Source organism: Podarcis erhardii (genome assembly GCF_964252035.2).
Source record: "Podarcis erhardii genome assembly, chromosome: 1".
Taxonomy (NCBI): Eukaryota; Metazoa; Chordata; class Lepidosauria; order Squamata; family Lacertidae; genus Podarcis; species Podarcis erhardii.
The window spans coordinates 129,288,912-129,314,756 of NC_138497.1; the positions used below are offsets into that span (position 1 = coordinate 129,288,912).

At 44.8% G+C, this 25,845-nt stretch overlaps 1 protein-coding gene across 1 annotated transcript in view; it reads left to right on the plus strand.

Moving 5' to 3' along the window:
• Window positions 1–1,475: 1,475 nt before the first annotated feature.
• LOC309351778 (uncharacterized protein KIAA2012-like) overlaps window positions 1,476–25,845 on the plus strand; it is a gene marked incomplete at its 3' end in the record, with an annotated part of 72,735 nt that continues 48,365 nt past the window's right edge. The window contains exons 1-4 of the mRNA XM_081879706.1: window positions 1,476–2,309; window positions 7,817–8,083; window positions 18,230–18,389; window positions 23,773–23,928. Of these exons, the coding sequence (XP_081735832.1) occupies window positions 2,205–2,309; window positions 7,817–8,083; window positions 18,230–18,389; window positions 23,773–23,928 (688 nt within the window). The 5' untranslated portion in view covers window positions 1,476–2,204. The remainder of the gene's footprint in view (window positions 2,310–7,816; window positions 8,084–18,229; window positions 18,390–23,772; window positions 23,929–25,845) is intronic.

Sequence of the window (25,845 nt, forward strand, 5' to 3'; positions counted from 1 at the left end):
TTTCAGTTCATTATAAATCTCCCCAGAAGTCTTTCACCTTGGGGCAGGTCCACCACATGTGAAAAAGGTACCTTCTTTTTCTTTACATTTCCAGCATAGATTATCACTATTGTGATAAATCTTTGCTAATTTTACAGGGGTTAAGTAACATCCCAGACAACCAGATTCTTGGCTTCACTGATGTGGTTCAAAGGAAAGCAGAGCAATATGTTTGGCACCAACTTGGCTGCGGGAGTTGCCGGAAGGCGGCGTACAGGCTGCTCTCCACTCTGGATTGGTGTAGAGTTTACTCCTTAGGATTTTCTTCTCCTGAAGATACCCCTCAAGGAAGCCGAGGTTTAGGATCAGAGCTTTCCATCTAGATGAGTTCCCTTCCCTGGTTGACAAACCCATCTGCCCCTCATTTCCCTCTATAGCTCATGCAGAAACCTCCTTCTGGACCGTAGAACCCACTCTTGGTCACATCTGCCAGAGCCTTGCCTTCACATGCAAGGGAAGTCCCTAACTCACCGATGGGTCGACACCCATCAATTTCAATTTCAATTTCAATTTCAATTTCAATTTCAATTTCAATTTCAATTTCAATTTCAATTTCAATTTCAATTTCAATTTCAATTTCAATTTCAATTTCAATTTCAATTTCAATTTCAATTTCAATTTATTATTTATACCCCGCCCATCTGGCTGGGCTTCCCCAGCCACTCTGGGTGGCTTCCAAAAAAATAATAATTAAAATACTGTAATACATCAAACGTTAAAAGCTTCCCTAAACAGGACTGCCTTCAGATATCTTCTAAAAGTCTGGTAGTTGTTGTTCTCTTTGACATCTGGTGGGAGGGCGTTCCACAGGGTAGGCGCCACTACCAAGAAGGCCCTCTGCCTGATTCCCTGTAACTTGGCTTCTCGCAGTGAGGGAACCGCCAGAAGGCCCTTGGAGCTGGACCTCAGTGTCCGGGTAGAACGATGGGGGTGGAGATGTTCCATCAGCTACCCTCACCTGGTTTAGCCAGCCAGTTGAAGCTGCACCTGGGGTGTGGCCGCTCTCGCATGCGCACAGCTTCTAGGAGCCGCAAGTGAGAGCTGAGTGCAGGATGGACAAACTATCCCAGAAGGAGCATGAGGTGTGTCCCGTCCTCCCACCAGAGGTACTACCAGTGACAGATGCTGGTCGAGGAGTATTACAAAGGCTCCAACGATCAAGGTGGAATGGAGGAAATTTTAATATCAGGACAACAAACAGGAATATCAAGAGATTTCAGTTCAGATGAATCACAAACAAACCCGAGGCAAAGCATTTTGCACAACTTTTAAAAAATGCACTAGGAGGTGGACTAGAAGTACAGTGGTACCTTGGGTTACATACGCTTCAGGTTACAGACTCCGCTAACCCAGAAATAGTGCTTCAGGTTAAGAACTATGCTTCAGGATGAGAACAGAAATCGGGCTCCGGCAGCATCGCAGCAGCAGGAGGCCCCATTAGCTAAAGTGGTCTTCTGGTCAAGAACAGTTTCAGGTTAAGAACGGAACTCCAGAACGAATTAAGTACTTAACCTGAGGTACCCCTGTAGTGACAGATCTTCAGATGCAGAATGAACTCCTTCTCCAAATGATTATCAGTTACAGATCATGCAGTAGACTGCTCCATTTTCTTCTTAATAGGGAAAAAAACTGCAATTTTAAAACTGAGGGGGGAGGCAGGGAGACAATGAAAGAAGTTCTGTGAAGGATAATGTTACTCTCACAGTTGGGGGACATTTGCAGGGAAACCCACCCTCAAAATCTGAGTCTGATCCTTTCGCAATCTGCTCTCTGGCTTTCTTTCTCTCCCTTCCCCCGACCTTCCCTCTTGCTGCTTTCAACAACTTAATTTCCTTTTGCTGCCATAGCAACGCAGAAACAACCTCAGAGCGCAGTCGGGATCATGGTGGCGTTTCACAAATCCTCGGACCAACCAGAACGGAAGAAACGGCCACAGGACAGGCAGTCGAAAAAGTCACACCCAGAAAAGTGAAAACGACAAGAGGACTCAGCTTGAAGTGGGATTTTCTGTGGATGTTATCCGTACCTGAACGCAGATCACGTTTACGGAATAATGCATGCCATTAAAATGAGCCAAGCCTAAACAGTGTTGCCTAGCATTCTGCTTAGATGAGGATCTCCTAAAGTGGATAGGAGCAAAGGAAAAAGCTGCTGAAGTCGTACACATGCACACTCGTTCTAAAATGTCGCACCTGTCCATATTAAGTCGTGGCACTGGGCAAGTGGTCCGAAAGAAAGAGGAGAAACTGGAGGTGTATTTCAATCCAGAGGTGAGTCCTTGTCCCCAGGTTGCGATGTAGAAACTTAGCTGCTGATGCTAAAATCGCGGCACAGTTATGTTCTATCTGTCTTCCTTAACCAGTGTTAAAAGAGATGTTTTGCCTATGAATCCTCCCCCACATGTACACGTTTTGTTGCAGCTAAGATAAAAAGGTAAAGGGACCCCTGACCATTAGGTCCAGTCTTGACCAACTCTGGGGTTGCGGCACTCATCTCACTTTATTGGCTGAGGGAGCCAGCGTACAGCTTCTGGGTCATGTGGCCAGCATGACTAAGCTGCTTCTGGCGAACCAGAGCAGTGCACGGAAACGCTGTTTACCTTCCCGTCGGAGTGGTACCTATTTATCTACTTGCACTTTGACGTGCTTTCAAACTGCTAGGTGGGCAGGAGCAGGGACCAAGCAATGGGAGCTCACCCCGTTGCGGGGATTTGAACCACTGACCTTCTGATCGGCAAGTCCTAGGCTCTGTGGTTTAACCCCCAGCACCACCCGCGTCCATATATGTGTGTATATATATATATATACACGCAGATGCAAATATAAAGATAATTGTTGTTGTTGTTTAGTTGTTTAGTTGTTTAGTCGTGTCCGACTCTTCATGACCCCATGGACCAGAGCACGCCAGGCACTCCTGTCTTCCACTGCCTCCCGCAGTCTGGTCAGACTCATGTTTGTAGCTTCGAGAAAGAACACTGTCCAACCATCTCGTCCTCTGGCATCCCCTTCTCCTTGTGCCCTCCATCTTTCCCATCATCAGGGTCTCTCCGGGGAGTCTTCTCTTCTCATGAGGTGGCCAAAGTATTGGAGCCTCAGCTTCAGGATCTGTCCTTCCAGTGAGCATTAAGATAATTACTCTACTTCAAATAGAAATACAATACATCTCGTCGCTGTGGCCGCTTAGCTTGCTGTCTGGGTGCTAACTGTTGGTGGGCAACTTCAAGGCCCCTTTTTATCTTTAAATTGGACTTGGACCAGGCAGCTCTTCAGAGAGAGACTGCCCTCTTTGTTAAGGTTGCAAGCCTACTTTAGTGGCAGCTCATCACATGGTTCCACCCCAAGACTTTCTCTACAGTCCATGTCGGTCGGCGCTCGAGGATTACAGTAGTCCCCTGTCGAGGCTGAAATACAGTATAACCAATGTTTCTGAGGCCTTGATCTCATGACCGCTTCATCATGAGGAAACCACAGGGAAGGCCTCGCCTTCGCTGACTTCCAGCTGCTCCCTGAGGATGCTGAGCCCATCACATGAATCCACTTCCAAGGATAAATTCAGTGTGTGTGTGTGCGCGCGCGCGCGTGTGTGACAGGGCGGCTTACCGTATTTTTTGCACCATAACACTCACTTTTTTCCTCCTAGAAAGTACAGTGGTGCCTCGCAAGACGAAATTAATTCATTCCGCAAGTTTTTTCTTCTAGCGAGTTTTTCGTCTTGTGAAGCATGGTTTCCCATAGGAATGCATTGAAAATCAATTAATGCGTTCCTATGGAGACCGCTTGCCAGGCTGGCGGTGCAGAGAAGGGCTTTTCTCCCCACCGCAAGCCTTCAGGACAGGTACGGGAACAGAGGGGAAGGCGCGCAGCACATCTCCTCTGTTCCCGGGGCTTGCGGTGGGAGGAGGGTTTTTCCTCCCCACGCCAACATTCAGAACAGCATTCTGAAAGTTGGCGGTGGGAAGGAAAACCCTCCTCCCACCGCAAGTCTTCAGGACAGCCATCCAAAGGCTGGTGCGGGGAGAAGGTCTCTCTGCCCCACCGCCAGCCTTCGGAGCAGCCATCCCAAGGCTGGCGGCAGGAGGAGGTCTCTCCGCCCCACCGCCAGCCTTCGGAGCAGCCATCCCAAGGCTGGCGGCCGGAGCAGGTCTCTCCGCCCCACCGCCAGCCTTCGGAGCAGCCTTCCGAAGGCTGGCGGCGGGAGGAGGTCTCTCCGCCCCACCGCCAGCCTTTGGAGCAGCCTTCCGAAGGCTGGCGGCGGGAGGAGGTCTCTCCGCCCCACCGCCAGCCTTCGGAGGAGCCTTCCGAAGGCTGGCGGTGGGGCGGAGAGACCTCCTCCCGCCGTCAGCCTTCGGAGCAGCCTTCCGAAGGCTGGCGGCGGGAGGAGGTCTCTCCGCCCCACCGCCAGCCTTTGGAGCAGCCTTCCGAAGGCTGGCGGCGGGAGGAGGTCTCTCCGCCCCACCGCCAGCCTTCGGAGGAGGTCCGAGGACAGTGAGGAAGATGCGCTGCACTTCCCCGCTGTCCCGGAGATTTCCCTATGGGCTTTCGTCTTGCGAAGGAAGCCCATAGGGAAATTCGTTTTGCGAAGCACCTACAAAATGGAAAACCCTTTCGTCTAGCGGGTTTTCCGTCTTGCGAGGCGTTCGTCTTGCGGTGCACCACTTTAAGGGGAAATGTCTGTGCGTGTTATGGAGCGAATGCCTGCGGGTGGCGGGGGAGATCTGCTGCAGTCGTGAGCAGAGGATCCATGGTTCCCCTTCCTTCCCTCCTCCATAGTTACAAGGCATGGATCCACATCGATCCTCAGGATTTTTGCATTGGGCTACTCCAAACTCACTGTCAGATCACATGTCTGTGGCCACAGTATGAACCACAAAAATCATATATCCACTATTTCGTTTAGAATATTCTTTTTCTTGTTTTCCTCCTCTAAAAACTATGTGCGTGTTATGTTCTGGTGCGTGTTATAGAGCGAAAAATACGGTAATTGCTAGAAGTCAGAACCTTCCCAATTCCTTCATGTAGTTACCATATTTTTCGCTCTTAAAATGCACCAGACCACAAGACGCACCTAGTTTTTGGAGGAGGGAAACAAGAAAAAAAATATTCTGAATCTCAGAAGCCAAAACAGCAAGAGGGATCGCTGCGCAGTGAAAGCAGCAATCCCTCTTGCTGTTCTGGCTTCTGGGATAGCTGCGCAGCCTGCGTTCGCTCCATAAGACACACACACATTTCCCCTTACTTTTTAGGAGGGAAAAAGTGAGTCTTATAGAGCAAAAATACGGTAATTGGTTGTAAGGCTAGCTGTCAGTCACATGTGGCATTCATGCGAGTACCTGAATAGATTTATGGTATGAATGTTTTCATTTCAGACTCCTCAAATACATTGCACCTTATTCAGATAGTTTGCATGCTGAACCATCTCAGTCTAAAAATATTGAGAAACATAACAAAGATCAATTCTCTTTAACCATGGAGGGGTTTTTTTATTATTATTATCAGGCAGCAGCTGCCGACATTGTGACACACGGTCCTGTAATAAGATTATTGGAGAAACCTTTTTTCTAGGGGGGGGAGCTGTAAGAATAAAAAGACCGGGGAAACCATTTTGTGTTGTGGGATCGTTTCGCAGAGCTGATGTGGAATACCTTTACTTTTTGCACACAAGTTTCTGTGAGCAAAATTTGATGGATTCGGTTGAGACAAATGTTGCTGGTCCTTTTTCTGAAGTATGTTCTGGAGGCTTTTCTGATTTGCGTATAGTGTTTGTGCTTCGCACGAGATCAATCATGCTGCCCTGTAAAGCCACCATAACGCAATAAGGAGGGTTGTGAAAGGTACCAGTATTTTATGGTGTTTCGTAATGGAGAACAAGGTTGCTGCTATTCCCTCCTCATCTCAAATACAGACGTATCTTGGATCCTGAACACCCTGGAACTCGGACGTTTTGGCTCCCGAATGCCGGAAACCCAGAAGTGATTGTTCCAGTTTGCGAACGTTCTTTCAGAACCTGAACATCCGACAGGGCTTCCACGGCTTCTGATTGGCTGCAATCAGTGTTATGTACTGAAGTTCTCACCCTGGGCCAGCAGGGGGATACTGTAGATAGTTCAGGTCCACATATGCAAATAAGGGATTGAAAGTGACGTTCAGTGATTGGATAGTTACAGAAAGTTGCTACAGTTATGTTGTACTGGAGCTCTATATAAGCAGACTGGCTGAACCCTTCAGCCCAGTTCTGTTCTGGCCTGTGAATAAACAAGAGCTGTTTGAAGAATCACTGTGTCATCTGATATGTCTACCCACTATTCAACAATCAGAATCCATGATTAGATTTTCGAACATTTTGGAAGTCAAACGGACTTCCAGAACGGATTCCGTTTGACTTCCAAGGTATGACTGTATTTAGAAGCAAGATAACACGCTCTGAGCTGTAGAAAGTTTAAAGGAAGTCCAGCTCAAGGAGCACATTATACACTTTCTCTACACGGTCACCCACATAATTCCACCAAAGCTACTGTATTAATGAAAAAGAATTGGTTTAGTTTGAGAAGAACCAGAAAATACGTAACACAAAGGGGCCTCAGTAACACCATTGCTATTGTAAGAGGGTAAGCACATCAAACAGGAGGACATTATTTTTTCAAGCTACAGGATACCAGTGGGTTGTGGCTAATGCCATGTGTAAAGGTAAAGGTAAAGGGACCCCTGACCGTTAGCTCCAGTCACGAACGACTCTGGGGTTGCGGCGCTCACTTCGCTTTATTGGCCGAGGGAGCCAGCATACAGCTTCCGGGTCATGTGGCCAGCATGACTAAGCCGCTTCTGGCGAAGCAGAACAGCACATGGAAACGCCGTTTACCTTTCCGCCGGATACCTATTTAGCTACTTGCACTTTGACGTGCTTTTTGGCAGGAGCAGGGACCAAGCAATGGGAGCTCACCCCGTTGCGGAGATTCGAACCGCCAACCTTCTGATCGGCAAGCCTTAGGCTCTGTGGTTTAGACCACAGCGCCACCAGCGTCCTTAATGCCCTGTTTACTAGGCTTCAAAAAGTAGCAGTGGGCACTGTAGTGGATGAGAAGTGAGCAGTGAGAGTTGAGCATGCCAGCTGCATGTGCAGAAGTAGGAAACCTCGTGGAGTTTCCCTTCTTAATGCCCATGTTTATATTTTAAAGTTTTGATGGGATTATTCTATTGTGTACGGGCAACCGCCATTTTAGGCGCAATCGATATGTACGCAGTTGTGCACATGTATGCAGCTCTGAACCCGGAAATGTCATAAAAGATGTCATAAAAGGGCGGGGGTGGGGCAGAAGGGGGTGTTTCAATTGCGTGTGATAGTATGCTGTTAAGTTGTGGGTGAACATATCAGACAACACAGTGATTCTTCAAACAGCTCTTGTTTATTCACAGGCCAGGACAGAACTGAACTGAAGGGTTCAGTCAGCCTGCTTATATAGAGCTCCAGTACAATGTAACTGTAACAATTTTCTGTAGCTATCCAATCACTGACCGTCACTTTCAATTCCTTATTTGCATAACTATCTACAGTATCCCCCTGCTGGCCCAGGGTGAGAACTTCAGTACATAACATGCGCAATGACCTGGAACGCAACCTCCACACAGATCGCGGTTTGCCTTTATTTTAATTATGGGTGCTTACATTTAAATGTTTGTATAACTGGTTTTTATGCTTTGTAAAAGCGTTTAGAGGCCTGTTTTGCCATTAAGCAATATATAAATTAATAATGCGTGGTTGTTGTTGTTGTTTTACATGTTAGGATTATTTGAACTGGCAGTGCCTTGAAGCTGAATTCCACGACTATCATGACCTGGAGGGAGACTGTGGACTGTGTCTTCCTAAAACCTACAGCACGAGAACAGGCGCGTTACTTCTCTATTCAGAAGATCTAGCCAAACCATCAAGGAAGCTGAAAGGAATAAGGAAGACGCGCCGAAGACTTAGAAGCAGAAGCCAGACAATACACATAGAGCTTCACACCCTCCAAGATCTGGTGCGAGCCATCTTGGCATATGGACGCAAAAAGGTAAGAGAGCACAGCCCAATTGTATTCAGGAATTAGTAGGTTATTTCTAATTATACATTAAAAAAAAAATCAGGGGGGAAATGCACATCTAATAGATCACATATGTGGGCATTTCGATATCATCTGTGCTATATATATATATATATAGTTGTTGTTGTTGTTTAGTCGTATCCGACTCTTCGTGACCCCATGGACCAGAGCCTTCCACTGTCTCCTGCAGTTTGGTCAAACTCATGCTGGTAGCTTCGAGAACACTGTCCAACCATCTCGACCTCTGTCGTCCCCTTCTCCTTGTGCCCTCCATCTTTCCCAACATCAGGGTCTTTTCCAGGGAGTCTTCTCTTCTCATGAGGTGGCCAAAGTATTGGAGCCTCAGCTCCAGGATCTGTCCTCCCAGTGAGCACTCAGGGCTGATTTCCTTCAGAATGGAGAGGTTTGATCTTCTTACAGTCCATGGGACTCTCAAGAGTCTCCTCCAGCACCATAATTCAAAAGCATCAATTCAGCCTTCTTTATGGTCCAGCTCTCACTTCCATACATCACTACTGGGAAAACCAGAGCTTTAACTATACGGACCTTTGTTGGCAAGGTGATGTCTCTGCTTTTTAAGATGCTGTCTAGGTTTGTCATTGCTTTTTTCCCCAAGAAGCAGGCGTCTTTTAATTTTGTGGCTGCTGTCACCATCTGCAGTGATCATGGAGCCCAAGAAAGTAAAATCTCTCACTGCCTCCATTTCTTCCCCTTCTATTTGCCAGGAGGTGATATCATAGCCATTTAACTGCCATTCTTTTGCCAAAACCATCCTGGGAATTGTAATTTGGTAAGGTGCTTTGAGATGTCCTCAATTCCCATGCAAAGTGCAACAATTCTGAGAAGAGAGCATTAAACCAACTCAAGCCTGTAATGTGGATTTACTCACACAAATAGAGTTCCTTCAACAAGACTTCTAAATGAGAATTCAAACTGTTATGTACTGAAGTTCTCACTCTGGGCCAGCGGGGGGATACTGTAGATAGTTATGCAAATGAAGGATCGAAAGTGACTGGATAGTTTGTATGCAAATGAAGGATCGAAAGTGATGTTCAGTGATTGGATAGTTTTAGAAAATGGCAACAGTTACCTTGTTCTGGAGCTCTATATAAGCAGCCTGACTGAGCTCCTCAGTTAGTGCTGTTCCAGCTTACAAATAAAGAGCTGCTTTGGAAGAATCGCTGTGTCATCTGATATGTTCGCCCACAACTTAACACAAACCATTGAGGAATATTACTCTGTGCACTTAAGGAAGCTGATATTAGAAGTATCTGGCCTATGGACAGATTAAACTAGCCATAAAGGTAAAGGTATCCCTGCCCATACGGGCCAGTCGTGTCTGACTCTAGGGTTGTGCGCCCATCTCACTTAAGAGGCCAGGGGCCAGCGCTGTCCAGAGACACTTCCGGGTCACGTGGCCAGTGTGACGAAGCTGCTCTGGTGAGCCAGCACCAGCGCAGCACACGGAAACGCCGTTTACCTTCCCGCTATAAAGCGGTACTTATTTATCTACTTGCACTTAGGGATGCTTTCGAACTGCTAGGTGGGCAGGAGCTGGGACCGAAAGACGGGAGCTCACCCCGCCGTGGGGATTCGAACCACCGACCATGCGATCGGCAAGTCCTAGGCACTGAGGTTTTACCCACAGCGCCACCCGCGTCCCTAAACTAGCCATAATAAGTGCTTTTTTTTCTTTAAAAAAATGTTTAGGGGTACTCATTTTCCTACTCATATTGAAATACTGCCCCTCAATGAGGCCAAACATAGATTCACAAAATGTTTAGGGTATGAGTACCCCTGAGTACCCCCAGAAAAAAAGCACTGGCCATTATGTTCTACATCCAACAGAATTCCCTATTTCACATAGCTGGGAAGGGAATCCTTTACTAAATACTGTCTGACCCAGTAAGGACTCCATGCCTGAAGAACGAAGACAAAAGACGCCCCTGGAATCACTGCCTGTGCTACGAGCCATATCAGTGTATCCAAGCACGACATCCATCAAAGATTAAAGGAGAGAAAGGGTACTGCTGTGACCAAACACATGGAATCGTGTGCCGACTGCCACGAACAATTAGAATCCAGCAGGGATGTTCGCACGCTTTTGCAAATCACGCTGCTGTCAGAGGAAAGGAAAGGAAGGTGGAGTTAACCCAATGCTGGATTTACGTATAAGCTAAACAAGCTATAGCTCACGGCCCCACTCTCTTGGGGGCCCCACAAAAATTTAAAGGAAAAAACAACTGGATGTACATTTCCAAAATATAAGATAAAAAACAAATAAAATAAAACCTACACACAGCAACAGTGTTTTGTGTTGTGTAGGCTCCTATTTGTTACGTGCAAATGGCTTTAGATCCCTATTAGGTCCATAAATTACCATATAGCATATATTCAACACAATTTGTGACAAGTTGTTGTTGACAAAGGACAACTGGACATATAAAGGGCCCCATTACCTTCAGTAGCTTAAAGTAAAGGTAAAGGGTCCCTGACCATTAGGTCCAGTCGTGACCGACTCTGGGGTTGCGGCGCTCATCTCGCTTTATTGGCCGAGGGAGCCAGCTTCCGGGTCATGTGGCCAGCATGACTAAGCCGCTTCTGGCGAACCAGAGCAGTGCACGGAAACGCCGTTTAACTTCCCACCGGATTGGTACCTATTTATCTACTTGCACTTTGATGTGCTTTCAAACTGCTAGGTGGGCAGGAGCAGGGACCGAGCAACGGGAGCTCACCCCATCGTGGGGATTCAAACCACCGACCTCCTGATCGGCAAGTCCTAGGCTCTGTGGTTTAAGCCACAGTGCCACCCGCGTCCCTTCAGTAGCTTAGGGCCTCATCAAACCTAAATCCAACCTTGAGTTAACCCATTGCTCCATCTGATCAGGCATATGGACGTGTGTTTTTTAGTGGGAGAGCAGCAGGGTCCTAAAAAGTCTTTTTGGAAAGTCCACCCTTCCTTCAAACCACAATTCATCCTGCCCCCATTTAACTGTTTCTGGTATAACCTCCACTGCCTTGTGGGATAACTTTGGGAGAAGGAAAACCTACGGAGTAAACCCTACACAAATCCAGTGTGGAATTTCTTGGGTGGCGCCTTGTACGCCTCCTACTGGCAACTCCTGCAGCCAAGCTGGTGCCAAATGTATGGCTCTGCTTTACTTTGGACCACATTGTCAAGGCCAGGAGCGGGGTCTTGTCATCTGGACCGCCCAGGACCTCCATAAATGCTGCCCAGACTTGCGCCCCAGGGAGCACAAGTGAGGAGAACATTGTTGTGCTTAAGTCCTCCTCTTTGTGGAGTTCCCAATAAGCATCTGGTTGGCCATTGGGTGGGTCTTTGGTCTGTTTCCTCATGTTCTTTTGTTCTGCTTTTAATCGCCATTGCTGGGGGAAATCAATATACAGTCGTATCTCGGAAGCTGAACAGAAGAAGAAGAAGGAGGAGGAGGAGGAGGAGGAGGAGGAGGAGGAGGAGGAGGAGGAGGAGCTGGGCCTGTTTAGCCTGGAGAAGAGGAGGTTAAGGGGTGATATGATAGCCATGTTCAAATATATAAAAGGATGTCACATAGAGGAGGGAGAAAGGTTGTTTTCTGCTGCTCCAGAGAAGCGGACACGGAGCAATGGTTCCAAACTACAAGAAAAAAGATTCCACCTAAACATTAGGAAGAACTTCCTGACAGTAAGAGCTGTTCGACAGTGGAATTTGCTGCCAAGGAGTGTGGTGGAGTCTCCTTCTTTGGAGGTCTTTAAGCAGACGCTTGACAACCATATGTCAGGAGTGCTCTGATGGTGTTTCCTGCTTGGCGGGGGGTTGGACTCGATGGCCCTTGTGGTCTCTTCCAACTCTATGATTCGAAGAAGAAGAAGAAGAAGAAGAATTTATTATTTATACCCCACCCATCTGGCTGGGCTTCCCCAGCCACTCTGGGCGGCTTCCAAAAAAATATTAAAATACTGTGATACATCAAACATTAAAAGCTTCCCTAAACAGGGCTGCCTTCAGATGTCTTATAAAAGTCTGGTAGTTGTTGTTCTCTTTGACATCTGGTGGGAGGGCGTTCCACAGGGAGGGTGCCACTACCGAGAAGGCCCTCTGCCTGGTTCCCTGCAACTTGGCTTCTCGCAGTGAGGGAACGGCCAGGAGGCCTTCGGTGCTGGACCTCAGTGTCCGGGTAGAACGATGGGGGTGGAGACACTCCTACAGATATACTGGACCGAGGCCATTTAGGGCTTTAAAGCTCAGCACCAACACTTTAAATTGTGCTCGGAAACGTACTGGGAGCCAGTGTAGGTCTTTCAAGACCGGTGTTATATGGTCTCAGCGGCCGCTCCCAGTCACCAGTCTAGCTGCCGCATTCTGGATTAGTTGTAGTTTCCGGGTCACCTTCAAAGGTAGCCCCACGTAGAGCGCATTGCAGTAGTCCAAGCGAGAGATAACTAGAGCATGCACCACTCTGGTGAGGCAGTCTGTGGGCAGATAGGGTCTCATCCTCCAAACGCCTCCAGACACTCACACAGGACTGTCACCGCCTTCACTGGTTCTGATTTGAAAGAGAGGTAGAGCTGGGTATCATCCGCATACTGATGTCCGTTTGACTTCCAAAGCGCGGCTTCTGATTGGCTTTCCCCGTCAGACGTTCAGCTTCCGAAAGAACGTTCGAAAACCGGAACACTCACTTCTGGTTTTCGATCGTTCGGGAGCCGAAAAGTTCCACTCCCAAGGTGTTTCGGATCCAAGGTACGACTGTATAGTGAAACCAGAAATGTCTACCCGAATCCCCTTGAGCAGAAGTGTGTAAATTGGATCCTGGGAACAGGGTGAATATATGGAGTAACTAGCTGCAGTACCAAAGAAAACGGACAAGTCTCAGCATGCCTGCAATTACTCAAAGCACTTCAATAGTTTTTATAACAAGGCACCAGCACATGCTAATATAATGCAACACAATGGCATTCGACTCAGTTAGAAACCAAGACTTTATCAATTCCCCTAAATTTCAAGTTTTGCTTTGGCTGAAAAGAGGGAGGACGGCTACAAAATGGTAAAGAAGAGAAACAAAAGTTATTTGCCATTAATGAGGCATATGAATTGCTGTTTTCATATAACACCGTTCACCTTTCCAGCTGCGTTTTAAAGCTATTTATTTCTCCTCCTTCCCGTTTGTATTCCACCATATCCTTACCTTCAGAAGGCTGACATATTTCAGAAGACTGAAGTGTTTTTAATCAAACGGAGCAGAAATACAAAAATAGAGCAAGTTTAAAACCAGCGGCTGTTCTCTCAAACCACATACGCTGCTTTGAGCTCCTTGCGACATAAAATGTGGCAAATAAATCAATAAAATAAATGTTTGCTCCAGCAGTTGCTTTTTAATGCAATTATTTTCAAACTTTTAAGATATTTAACTGTATCAGTAGATGTTTATGCACCAAGAGAAGGCAGCCATTTCTTCTTCTTTAGGAATTTTCCTTGTTCATTCTCATTTTAAAATTTATTTCATACATACATATACCACTTAACGACTAACACACAATATGCAGCGCTCACCCCCATTAACGTGAATACTTCACACCCAGTTTCTGCCTCCTATCTACTCCTGGTTCCCCTATTATAGGACATAAACCATGCCATGTGATCCCCGAGCCAAGGATATAAGTAACTGTATAACCTTTAGAAGACATCTGAAGGCAGCCCTGTATAGTTTTGTTATGTTTTATATGTGTTGGAAGCTGCCTAGAGTGGCTGGGACGACCCAGTATAAATAGAAATTATTATTAGTATTAGTATTGTTGAATAGTATGTCCCTATTTTAATCAACTATTGTAGCACCCTGCTTGTGGTTAACGCTTAGCTGGAATGAAATATTCAACGCAGCAATAGAGAAATTAAAATAGTAATTTATTTGTCAGACAAATAAATAAGAGGCACAGTGGTACATGGTTACCAAGCTCTGGCCTGCCCTCCTGCCATTCTGGCCAGCACTTATATTCCCTTAATCCAGCCCCCTTTGCTCCTCCTGTGGCTGCCTCTGTCCAATCAGCCTGGTTGAAATTCCTATTGGCTGTTTGGTAGAACCAATCACAAAAGATACACCCACAAAAGATACACCCATTTCCTTGCCCTTATAAGGGAGACAAAGAGCTATATATATGACATATAAGTAATAATATATCTTACATGGAATCTTAATTACCAGCTCACCTCTTGCCCTCCTTGCCCTATTGCCTTCTAAAACAAATGTTTAATCTTACATTTTTATGTTCAACAGATGTCAAGGATCTTGAGTTTCACATCAACATTGAAAGATTTCCTTCATTTAATGTTTCTAAACAAATGCCTGACAACTATATATCAAGACTGCTTAGATGGCGTCTTCTGTCTGGCGGGGGGGGGGGCTAGGCTAGTGGCTGACTTAATTTCAGGATAAATACAACTCTTACAACCATATGAAATAAGAATCTAGCATTCCTTAAATCCTTTGCATAATTACATTTAAGCCAATATATTTAAGCTAATATATTTCATACATTTATCATAGGTAGCCTCTTAAAAGAATAAAGCTTTTCAAAGTAAAAAGGAAGAAACTCAGTAAAACAGCTTTTAAAAGAAGCCTCTTCAGTTTAAGAAAGAATGGCTTTAGAAAAAGACTTCCCCAAAAATGCTCTCTTTCTTCTAGCTAAATGTTTTTTTTTCCATTTGCTCCTGGCCTTTCAACCTTAGAAAGAAGATCTGGCTCATTTTACTGGGAGGCACATTGGTATTATCTTCCCCATTCCTAATGGTGTTTTCTCAGCCTTGGGGCAGCATATGTAATTCTCCCTTTTTATGACTTTGAGAATTGTTTTTCTACTATAAATCAATGGGGCCCCCTTGTCTTAGGAGAATGGCCAAGGTTTTCTCTGCCTGGCATGAAACATTTGAAAATCCTTTTTAAGCTCATTTTTAAATACAAGCCTTGATTGAAATATATAGAAGCTTTGATAAAAATGCAGGCTTATGGTTAGGTGCCTCACTATCCCTCATCCCATTCTTTTCTTACACCTCTCACACATCTGCCAATACACACAAATGCCCCTTCTGTTCCTCCGTCCGCTTCGCTGAAGGGGCACTACACAGCTCTCCCTCTCTGCGCAGCGCCCCTTCAGCAAAGCGCCTCTCCTGGCCTCTGCCTTAGCGGTGGCAGCCTCTTCCGGGCAGAGGGAGCCTTCATCCTGCAGCCCTGAAGAGGCTTCGCGCGGCTATCCCAGAAGCCAGAACAGCCAGAGGCTATCCTAGAAGCCAGATCTCTCTTGCTGTTCTGGCTTCTGGGATTCAGAATATTTTTTTTCTTGTTTTCCTCCTCCAAAAACTAGTTGCACCTTATGGTCTGGTGCGTCTTATAGAGCGAAAAATATGGTAATCGAAGAGAGAGAAGAACAACACACTAGTGTGGGTGGGAAACATTGATGTGCAGTTCAGTCGAAAGCGCTCCTGTGCACTAGGAAAAATAGGGTCTGTGTGACCCACATGCACTTTTACAGCCTTACTGTTTTCAATCTTAGTTTGAAACTCAGCCTGGAATGGCAATATTTCTCTTTTTTCAAAATGAAGCAAAATGATTCACGCAATTCTTTGATCCAGCATCTGGTTTAAGTTAAAATTCAGTTTTATTTAATATAAACTTGTTTACTGCCCAAAATTGTAAATGTTAGTCATCAACTTCCAAACAGAAAATAAGAAGTCTTAGAAGTCCATTGTAAAAATTTGTTGTCTCATCTTCACTCATGAGTGAGTCGGAGCGAAGATAGATGTACCATTTTATTTTATTCCCCAAATTTTTTTATTGCTTTTCCAAATTTATAACGAAACAAATAACAATACAAATATAAAACATACATAATATAAATCATACATAATAAGAAAAACAGAAAAGAAAAACACAATACTAAAAAGAAAAAACATAAAAACAGTTATTACTTTCAGTGCCTAATTTAACTTTCATTGCTAACTGACTTCCTTGAATGCCCCCATCTGAATTACATTGTATCTCCTTGTAGCAGTTCTCTAAAATCTTAATTCTAATAAAATTAAATCCATTTAATTACTATCTTCTTCTCTTTTATTAATTCTAATCCCTATTGTTTTACAACCCATTGTTATTATAATCCTCCGCCTATTTGTTACTTCCAAGTAACTTCCATTATCTTATATTACAATATTTAGCCAAATATTCTTTAAATTTCTTCCAATCTTCTTGAGTCTCCTCCTCCTTCTGATCGCGGATTCTTCCAGTCAGGTCGGCCAGCTCCAAAAAGTCCAAAATCTTCATCTGCCATTCTTTTATTGTTGGTATTTCTTGGGATTTCCAGTTTTTCGCAATTAGCAGTCTTGCCACTGTAGTGGCATACAAAAACAATCTAACATCCCATAGATGTAACATTTTAAAAGTATTCATAGAAGTCCTTCACCACAGTGGAATGGTTCTCAAACCTTACCTTCCCAGCAACCTAGCAATTTGAAAGCATACCAGCACGAGTAGATAAATAGGTACCGCTGTGGCAGGAAGGCAAACGGTGTTTCCGTGCACTTTGGCTTCTGTCACGGTGTTCCGTTGCGCCAGAAGCGGTTTAGCCTTGCTGGCCACATGACCCAGAAAGCTGTCTGTGGACAAACGCCGGCTCCCTCGGCCTGAAAGTGAGATGAGCGCCGCACCCCATAGTCACCTTTGACTGGACTTAACCGTCCAGGGGTCCTTTTCCCTTTTTTACCTTTACCTACTGTGGCGATCACACAGGGTCCCCGGACATTTGACGGTCTATTGATCCCTGTGCCACCACTATGATCACTTTCCCGCTGCCACCAACCCGTTTCTCTCAGGTACACACTGAGTCCAGACAGTTGTTAACATTAAAACAAATACAGTGGTGCCCCGCAAGACGAATGCCTCACAAGACGAAAAACTCGCTAGACGAAAGGGTTTTCCGTTTTTCGAGGTGCTTCGCAATACGAATTTCCCTATGGGCTTGCTTCGCAAGACGAAAACGTCTTGCGGATTTGCTTCCTTTTTCGTAAAACCGTTAATACCCGGGCAATCCGCGCTCCGCAAGACAAAAAAATCGCAAGGCGAAGCAACTCGCAGAACGAATTAATTTCGTCTTGCGAGGCACCACTGTAAACAAGTTTATTTTATAAGCATTAACAAGTTTATGGTTTCAGATAATTTTTCTTGTCAGTTTCTTAATCTTAGTTTCTTTACCAGCCTATACCTTCCTAATAACTCCTGATTATCCCAACTGTCTATCTGACTCCTCTTAACAGATTCTCTCACTCTCTCACATCAAAACTCGACCAACCGACAGACTTATCCTCCCTCTTCCTTCCCCAACTCCCGGCAGACTTTCTAACAACTCCAACTCTAACTCTAACTCCTCCCCTTGGGTTCCCACTGGCCAATCACTTCACACTCATTTCCTTATGACCCACCTAGGAGGGCAAACGCCACACCTACTTTTTTTTAAAAAAAAAAGTAAAGTGGCATATAAATGTTCATATGTATGTATGCTCAATTCATTCATTGTCCTATTTTTTAAAAAATGCAAGCACTTTAATAACAGTTGGAAAACTTCTCATGGGCTTTGGGAGACAAGTGTGTTGGTGATTTTAGTGTGCCAGCCAATAGGCATCCTGCAGAGGTGCCTTTTTCCCATTCAGACTTAAGTATTTATTTATTTTATTTATTTCATACACACACACACACACACACACACACACACACACACACACACCGCCCTATACCCGGAGGTCTCAGTACACTGAAAACATTCAGAACTGGGGGTGAGGGGTGGACAGAAAATATATATACTATGTTTGCGCTGAATAATGTAAGATTGCTTTCTAAATACGCCATGATTCTTTACCGTCATCGCGCAAAAGAATATGGGGATTTTTCTCAATAATTTGGGGGTCTCGCTTATCTGATTACATTGCTTCCCTCTTCAGCTCTCCTAGCTAGAGATGCCTTCAAAGATATTTGGGGGGGAAGTAATTTATTAACAGCAGTCAATTGCCAGTGTTACCCAGCTGCAATTTTAAAGCTTTTTAACATCTTGTTATCTATATTATGGTTATGCAAGGATAAGAACAGAGTCGCTTGGCAGCCGTACCTCCACTTCCTAACTGAACCAGATATCCGGACTGACAGACAGATGAGACTAGGCTATTCACCCAAGAGGTACCTCTTCAAACTCTCTCAGACCTGGGACTCGAGCATTTTGCGAAAGCTTCAGTGTGCAGGTCAGTATGACTTGAAAACAAGCCAAGAATCTAAGAGAGGTATTCTTGTATGCAACTGCAGCGGCTCGTATACTTGGGGCCAAGGGATGGAAAGATAATGAGGCTCCCAAAATAACATGAGGCTCCCAAAATAACAGATTGGCAAATCAAATTGCAGGAATTGGTGGAGACGGCTCAATTGACTAGCAAACTCAGAGGAAACTCAAAGCAAAAATTTGCGGGAAAATGGGATGGTTATAGAAGATATGTTCAAAAATACAATAATAGTTTTGACTCCGCGCTAGCATTCGAGTAATAAAGGAACTAAAAGGAGGTGGACAACAATTAAGGATTTATTATGTTTTCAGAATGTATTGGAAAATTTATATAGAAAGGTTTGTTGTTTTGTGTACATTCGATTGTAAGATAAAAGATATGCAAAGGGACTTGACAGGAAGTCAAAGTTGAAGAAAAGATTTTGTAAGTTAAAAGGGGACAAATATTTACTTTCATTATTATCATTTTGTGTGTAGGTGTGTGGGTGTGGGTGTGGGTGTGTGCACATATGTGTGCTTTTGGATGGAATGTTTGGGAGGAAATAAGACGGTATATAACAAATAACAAACTAAATATTGATGTATGTAATTTTCATTTCTTAATTATATTTAGTGGTAGTATGGTTGTATTGTTTTTTGTAATATAAAATCATTCAATAAAAATTATTTAGAAAAAAGAAAACAAGCAAAGAATATGCAGAGAACATTTGGGACCACGTGGAAACAAAACCATGAAAAATTACCTGAGAAATTGTTGGAAAGTTCTTATAAGGATGCAGGGGCAGAGGAAGGGGAGGCGGCGGGGGCAGGTCGCCCCTGGTGTCGCCACTGGGGAGGGTGACAAAATAGCGGGTGGCACTCACCGTGGGGCCTGCAGCATGCCCGAGCCACACATCTCTCCTGGGAGTGACGTGGTGGCTTGGGCACCCGCCGCCTCCGTGCTGCCCCAAACGGTCCACCTGCCGCCTCCACCTCAGCTATAGGGCGGCTGTGTGGGAGGAGGTGGGCAGAGTCCTCGAAGGCCCCGGGGAGCCGCTTACCCTGTCTGGCCCTGCCCCTGGGCACAGGGCACACACGCTGCCCCAGGGTCCCATCGACTTGCTCCGCCGCTGTAAGGATGGAAACGGGGGGGGGGGAGCAATTTTAGGAAACATGTTTTCCAACTAAATAATGATCTTCAAAAAGACAAATAAAAACAAGACGACAACGAGAATCCGCCGACAGCATACAAATCAATCTGGCTAATCTTTTTTCAATTTTTTTTTAATTCAAAATTAAAACAAAACATATTATCCAAAAACATATCATTCTCACCCCCCCCCCCCGTTTTTCCTCCCTCTCCCCACTCTCCCACACAAAACCCACCCACCCCCACCCCCTGGCTTCCCTCAGTTCCAGTCTTTGGTTTCTCTGAGAAGGTTGTTTTCTGCATGTTACAAAGTTGTATAGATCCTCAAACTATTTAGATCATTATTATCAATAAAAAGTTTGTGAATGTTTCTTCAAAGCCATCCAAGGAGTCCAATTCGCTTTGTTGCATCTTCAAATGCTTTGTAAAGCATTCCCATTCATCTTTAGAGTCACAGTTATCATTGTCCCGTAGCTTATATGTCAGTTTTGCCAGTTCTGCATAGTCCATCAATTTTTCTTGCCATGATTCTTTAGGTGGGGTTTCTTCAGTCTTCCATCCTTGTGCTATTAGAACTTTCGCAGCCATTGTCGCATACATGAAGATGTTTTTCAGCTTTTTTGGCAGATCTTTCCCTACAATCCCTAACAAAAATGCTTCAGGTTTTTTAACAAATGTTAAATGGAACATTTTCTTCAATTCATTGTATATCATTTCCCAATTTTTAAAAATTACATTACAATCCCACCACATATGATAAAATGTCCCCTCCTTTTCCTTACACTTCCAACATATATTTGAACTAGTTTTGTACGTTTTCCCTAACTGCACTGGTGTCGTGTACCATCTGTACATCATCTTCATGTAATTCTCCTTCAATAGGGAACAATCTGTAAATTTTAAATCAGTTTTCCATAATTTTTCCAAATCTTCCATCATAATGTTGTGACCTACATCTTGTCAATCTGGCTAATGTGATCCGAAAACACACAAACACACATACCCCACTCACACACAAAAGCAAATCTCACTACAGCCAGCCAAAGACAACCAACCACACCCTAGGCCACCCCCAACCTCCCTCACCACAACAAGTGGAAACACAACAAGTGAATAGTAAGAGTGATGCTGACACAAAACCCCACACATACACTAAGTAGAAGAATTGCCACCCGACCCCACTCACCACTAACCGCTCCTCCTCCCCCCCCCTTTTCTTCCTAACCTAACACTGTATGTAACACTAATGTCTCACAACAAATGAAACCGATCTGTGGAAAACGCAACCTGAAACAATGCGCATATTTTTGTAAACTAATAAATCTTTAATAAAAATATATTTTAAAAAGACAAATAAAGATCTACACAGGTTTATAGAATAATTTAACATTTATGAATTAAAATAAACGGGGAGGGAGATCCTACTGATATCAAGGGTAAGTTTATAGTACAAATTGTTAAATTTATGGGTGATGTGCAAGGAGGTATATCACCAGATATTTCAACCTGCTGTGTCCAGTCCAGAGATCAGCAATGTGGTGCCCAAGGGTATACACAGTGCCAGATTTACGTATAAGCTAAACAAGCTACAGCTTAGGGCCCCACTCTCTTGGGGGCCCCAAAAAAATTTAAAGGGAAAAAACACTGGATGTACATTTCCAAAATATAAGATGCAAAACAAATAAAATGAAACCTACATACAGCAACAGTGTTTTGTGTTGTGTAGGCTCCTATGGTGTTAAGTAATGCTAGCCTGCTCCCTAAAATATCACTGGTTTGCTCATTTCTATATATAGGGTGCCTACATTCTGCATGGACTGGTTGCATGGCAACAAGTAGCATGCAGCATAGTTGAATGTAGGTCAAGCTGTTGTAAAGTAAAGGTAAAGGGACCCCTGACCGTTAGGTCCAGTCGTGACCGAATCTGGGGTTGCGGCGCTCATCTCGCTTTATTGGCAGAGGGAGCCAGCGTACAGTTTCCGGGTCATGTGGCCAGCATGACTAAGCCGCTTCTGGTGAACCAGATCGGCGCACGGAAACGCCGTTTACCTTTCCGCTGGAGCAGTATCTATTTACCTACTTGCACTTTGACGTACTTTCGAACTGCTAGGTTGGCAGGAGCAGGGACTGAGCAACGGGAGCTCACCCCGTCACGGGGATTCGAACTGCCGACCTTCTGATTGGCAAGTCCTAGGCTCTGTGGTTTAACCCACAGCACCACCCGCGTCCCTTCAAGCTGTTGTACCTGTTATCTAATCTTAAAGAGTGCTTGTCGACTGATGATCAGGCAGCATAGACTAAGCGTATGAGTCTTATGCCTGTTGATAGATTTCATGTAATACATATTATTTATTTATTTTGATGCCATTATGGCTTTAGATACCTATCAGGTCCATAAATTACCATATAGCATACATTCAACACCAAGAACAGTGACAATTTGTTCTTGACAAAGGACAGCTGGACATACAAAGGGCCCCATTACCTTCAGTAGCTGAGGGCCTCATCAAACCTAAATCTGGCCCTGGGTATACATGTGCCCACAGTGGACTTTCATGGTGTCTACAGGGTTCCTTCCCTTTGTGAAATTAGACTTAAAGTAAAAGGCAAAAGATTTATATGATCTGAAGAGAAACCAGAGTAATGGAGAACGGGGTATATTTATTGTGTATGTGTAGAAATACCATAAGCAAGTTGGTACATTGGCAGGTTTAGATTAAGCACTTGTAAGTAGCAAAAAAATAGAGAATGTAAAGGTGTAACAAGTGACTTAAAATAATAACAAAATGTAGAGAATGATGTAAGATGTAAAGAACCAGTAGAAGGGGCTGGAAGGAAGTTTTGAGTTTTAAAGAAGGTTTGTAAAATAGTAGGGTGTTTTTTTTTAATTAGAAGTATAATTGTTAGGTGGTGGTTTGATTTTTGTATCCTTATTTGATTGATTATTATTTTTGAAAAATTTAATAAAAAAACAATTTACAAATGAAATGAGACTTAAAGAAGCATTTGACGGTAGACAGTGTCATAGGTTGTGGTGTATATTTGGTTGTGGTGTGCGTGTGCGGTGTCCACAACAGTTTAGTATGTTTGCAATTGAGCTCGTGGCACCTAAAGGTTGGGACTCCCTAGTATAGCCCAATCTATTTAATGTGGTAGAGTACAGACATTACATGCAAAAGAATGGGAACGTTGTCTGCCTGAAGCACTGTTGCCTGTCAGTGCATATAAATCTGAGCTAGATGGACCAATGGTCTGACTCTGTAAAGGGCAAAATTGGACACTGCTCAGTGGTAATAATAATAATAATATTATAATAATAATAATAATTTATTATTTATACCACGCCCATCTGGCTGAGTTTCCCCAGCTACTCTGGGCGGCTTCCAATCAAGTGTTAAAAACAATACAGCATTAAATATTAAAAACTTCCCTAAACAGGGCTGCCTTCAGATGTCTTTTAAAGAGAAGATAGCTGCTTATTTCCTTCACATCTGAAGGGAGGGTGTTCCACAGGGTGGGCGCCACTACCGAGAAGGCCCTCTGTTTGGTTCCCTGTAACATCACTTCTCGCAATGAGGGAACCGCCAGAAGGCCCTTGGCGCTGGATCTCAGCGTCCAGGCTGAACAATGGGGGTGGAGATGCTTCTTCAGGTATACAGGACCGAGGCTGTTTAGGGCTTTAAAGGTCAGCACCAACACTTTGAATTGTGCTCGGAAACATACTGGGAGCCAATGCAGATCTCTCAGGACCGGTGTTATGTGGTCCTGGCGGACATTCCCAGTCACCAGTCTAGCTGCCGCATTCTGGATTAACTGCAGTTTCCGGGTCACCTTCAAAGGTAGCCCCACGTAGAGTGCATTGCAGTAGTCCAAGCGGGAGATAACTAGAGCTCTAGTTCTAATAGAGCTAATAGAGCTCTGGTCTTCAGCTGGTAGGTCACGGCCTGCTGCAAGATTAGCTGCAGCAGGAGCACCACCACTGTGCAATTATAAGAAACATGTGCCCAAATGCATGTTTGGGTTAAAAGTGGCACCTGAGTCTGATAAGGCTGAAGATACACAAAAAAAGGGCCCATGGATGAGTCTTCAGGAAGGGCTGGGGAAGATTCCTGTCTGAGACCGTGGCAAATGGACCAATGAGTTGCCTCAGAATAAGGAATCTACCTTTGTTCCCGTCTTTTCCCAAGTGATATATGAATGCTATGTATACATTTTGCAGGCTATATCAGGGACCCCCTGTTGCTAGAGGAAGACACACCAGATCACAGAAAGTATCAGGATCTGTCAGCCGTTCCGCCGAAATATAATCTTCTGCATATTTTCTGTTCGCCGTACCAATACTTACAGGCTGAATTCGAAGAACAGGCTAAGCCAGGTACGGTAGCAAATGAATGAATATCTATATCTATCTGTTTATCTATCTATCTATCTATCTATCTATCTATCTATCTATCTATCATCTATCATCATCATCTCACAACTAAAGGTAAAGGTAAAGGTAAAGGGACCCCTGACCATTAGGTCCAGTCGTGGCTGACTCTGGGGTTGCGGCGCTCATCTCGCTTTATTGGCCGAGGGAGCCGGAGTACAGCTTCCGGGTCATGTGGCCAGCATGACTAAGCCGCTTCTGGAGAACCAGAGCAGCGCACAGAAACGCCGTTTACCTTCCCACCGAAGTGATACCTATTTATCTACTTGCACTGGTATGCTTTCGAACTGCTAGGTTGGCAGGAGCAGGGACCGAGCAACGGGAGCTCACCCCTTCGCCGGGATTCAAACCACCAACCTTCTGATCGGCAAGTCCTAGGCTTGTGTCACCTGTGTCAACATCTCACAACTAGTATTTTCTTATTCCCTTCTCGTTATATTGTTTACAGCAGGCACCCCCAAACTCGGCCCTCCAGATGTTTTGGGACTACAACTCCCATCATACCTAGCTAACAGAATGATGGGGATTGTAGTCCCGAAATATCGGGGGGGGGGCGAGTTGGAGATGTCTGAGTTACAGTAGAGGAAAGAAAGAAAATTAAATTAATGTGGCATGCAGATATTTATGGTTTGATTGTAATGTCTGCACAGTGAATCTGCTGCGCGGATTCTCCCGTTCCACAGTTTTTGCACCTTTCGTTCCATTTCAGCAAGGCTGGCTCGGGAAAACTTCCCAGTAGATTTTACCTCGTATTCAGTTGCTAACCGAGGGAAACCATTAAGATTTTCTGCCTCAGGCATCATGAGGTCCTGTTTTCACATTTTTAAAATTCTCTCCGGGAACACTCTCTCATCATGCTGAGTGTGTGTATGTGTGAATGTTATTAATGCAGAGGAGAACGTGGAAAATTAAAACCAAATGCACATTTCGATTGCCCTGGAGCAAATTATCTGGATGGAATCTTGGGGTTCACCCATGCAGTGGACCCTCTGGTTACGAATTTAATTCGTTTCGGGGGGGTATGCGCAACCCTGAAAAATCAGTAACCAGAGGCGCCACTTCTGCGCATGCACAAGCGGCGAACCCCAGAATATACTTCCGGGTTTGGCACTTTCGCAACCCGAAGATTATGTATCCAGAGCAGTACATAACCCGAGGATCCACTGTACTTCCACTTGTCCTGTGTCTGGAAAACACAGGTCCAAATAGTTTTCCGTTTGCCCCACTGCTTTCCCGCTCTTTAGCGCTAAATTGGAGCAAACGTTCATCTGAGGACCACCCGGCAGATGTTTGTTCTGATTCAGTGGTAAAGGGTGGGAAGGCAGCAGGACAAACCCCGCCAAAAAAACAAAAATGTAAACATAACTCAAGTATACTCGGAGTTGAGAGTGGATTTCATGCTCTTTATTCAGCTCATAGTGGTGAGGAGGAATGGAAGTTCCCCTAGAATGTCTGCCTTATATACATTATTTACACAATGGGCCCCACGTGATTGGCTAATTCCGGGATTCTCCTGTAGGCCAATCAGGTTGTGGATTCCCTTCCACCTGGAGCTGGATTGGGTGGCTCCTGTGGACCAATCAGACTGCTGCATTCTGAATCCTATTGTTCTAGGACCAATCAGACTGCTGCATTCTGGATCCTATTGTTCTAGGACCAATCAGACTGCTGACTTTTGGATCCTATTCAACTCAGTACATAACGATAACTGTTGAAAACTGCCTAAGGCATACCTACCTAGGAGTAAGCCCCATGGAACCCAGCAATAGTTATGCCTGAGCAATGGCGGAACGTTCCTCGCTGGTGCCCGGGGTGGGTGTGCATGCTCCAGGGTGCGCACAGCAGACCTGGGGGCGGGGTTTG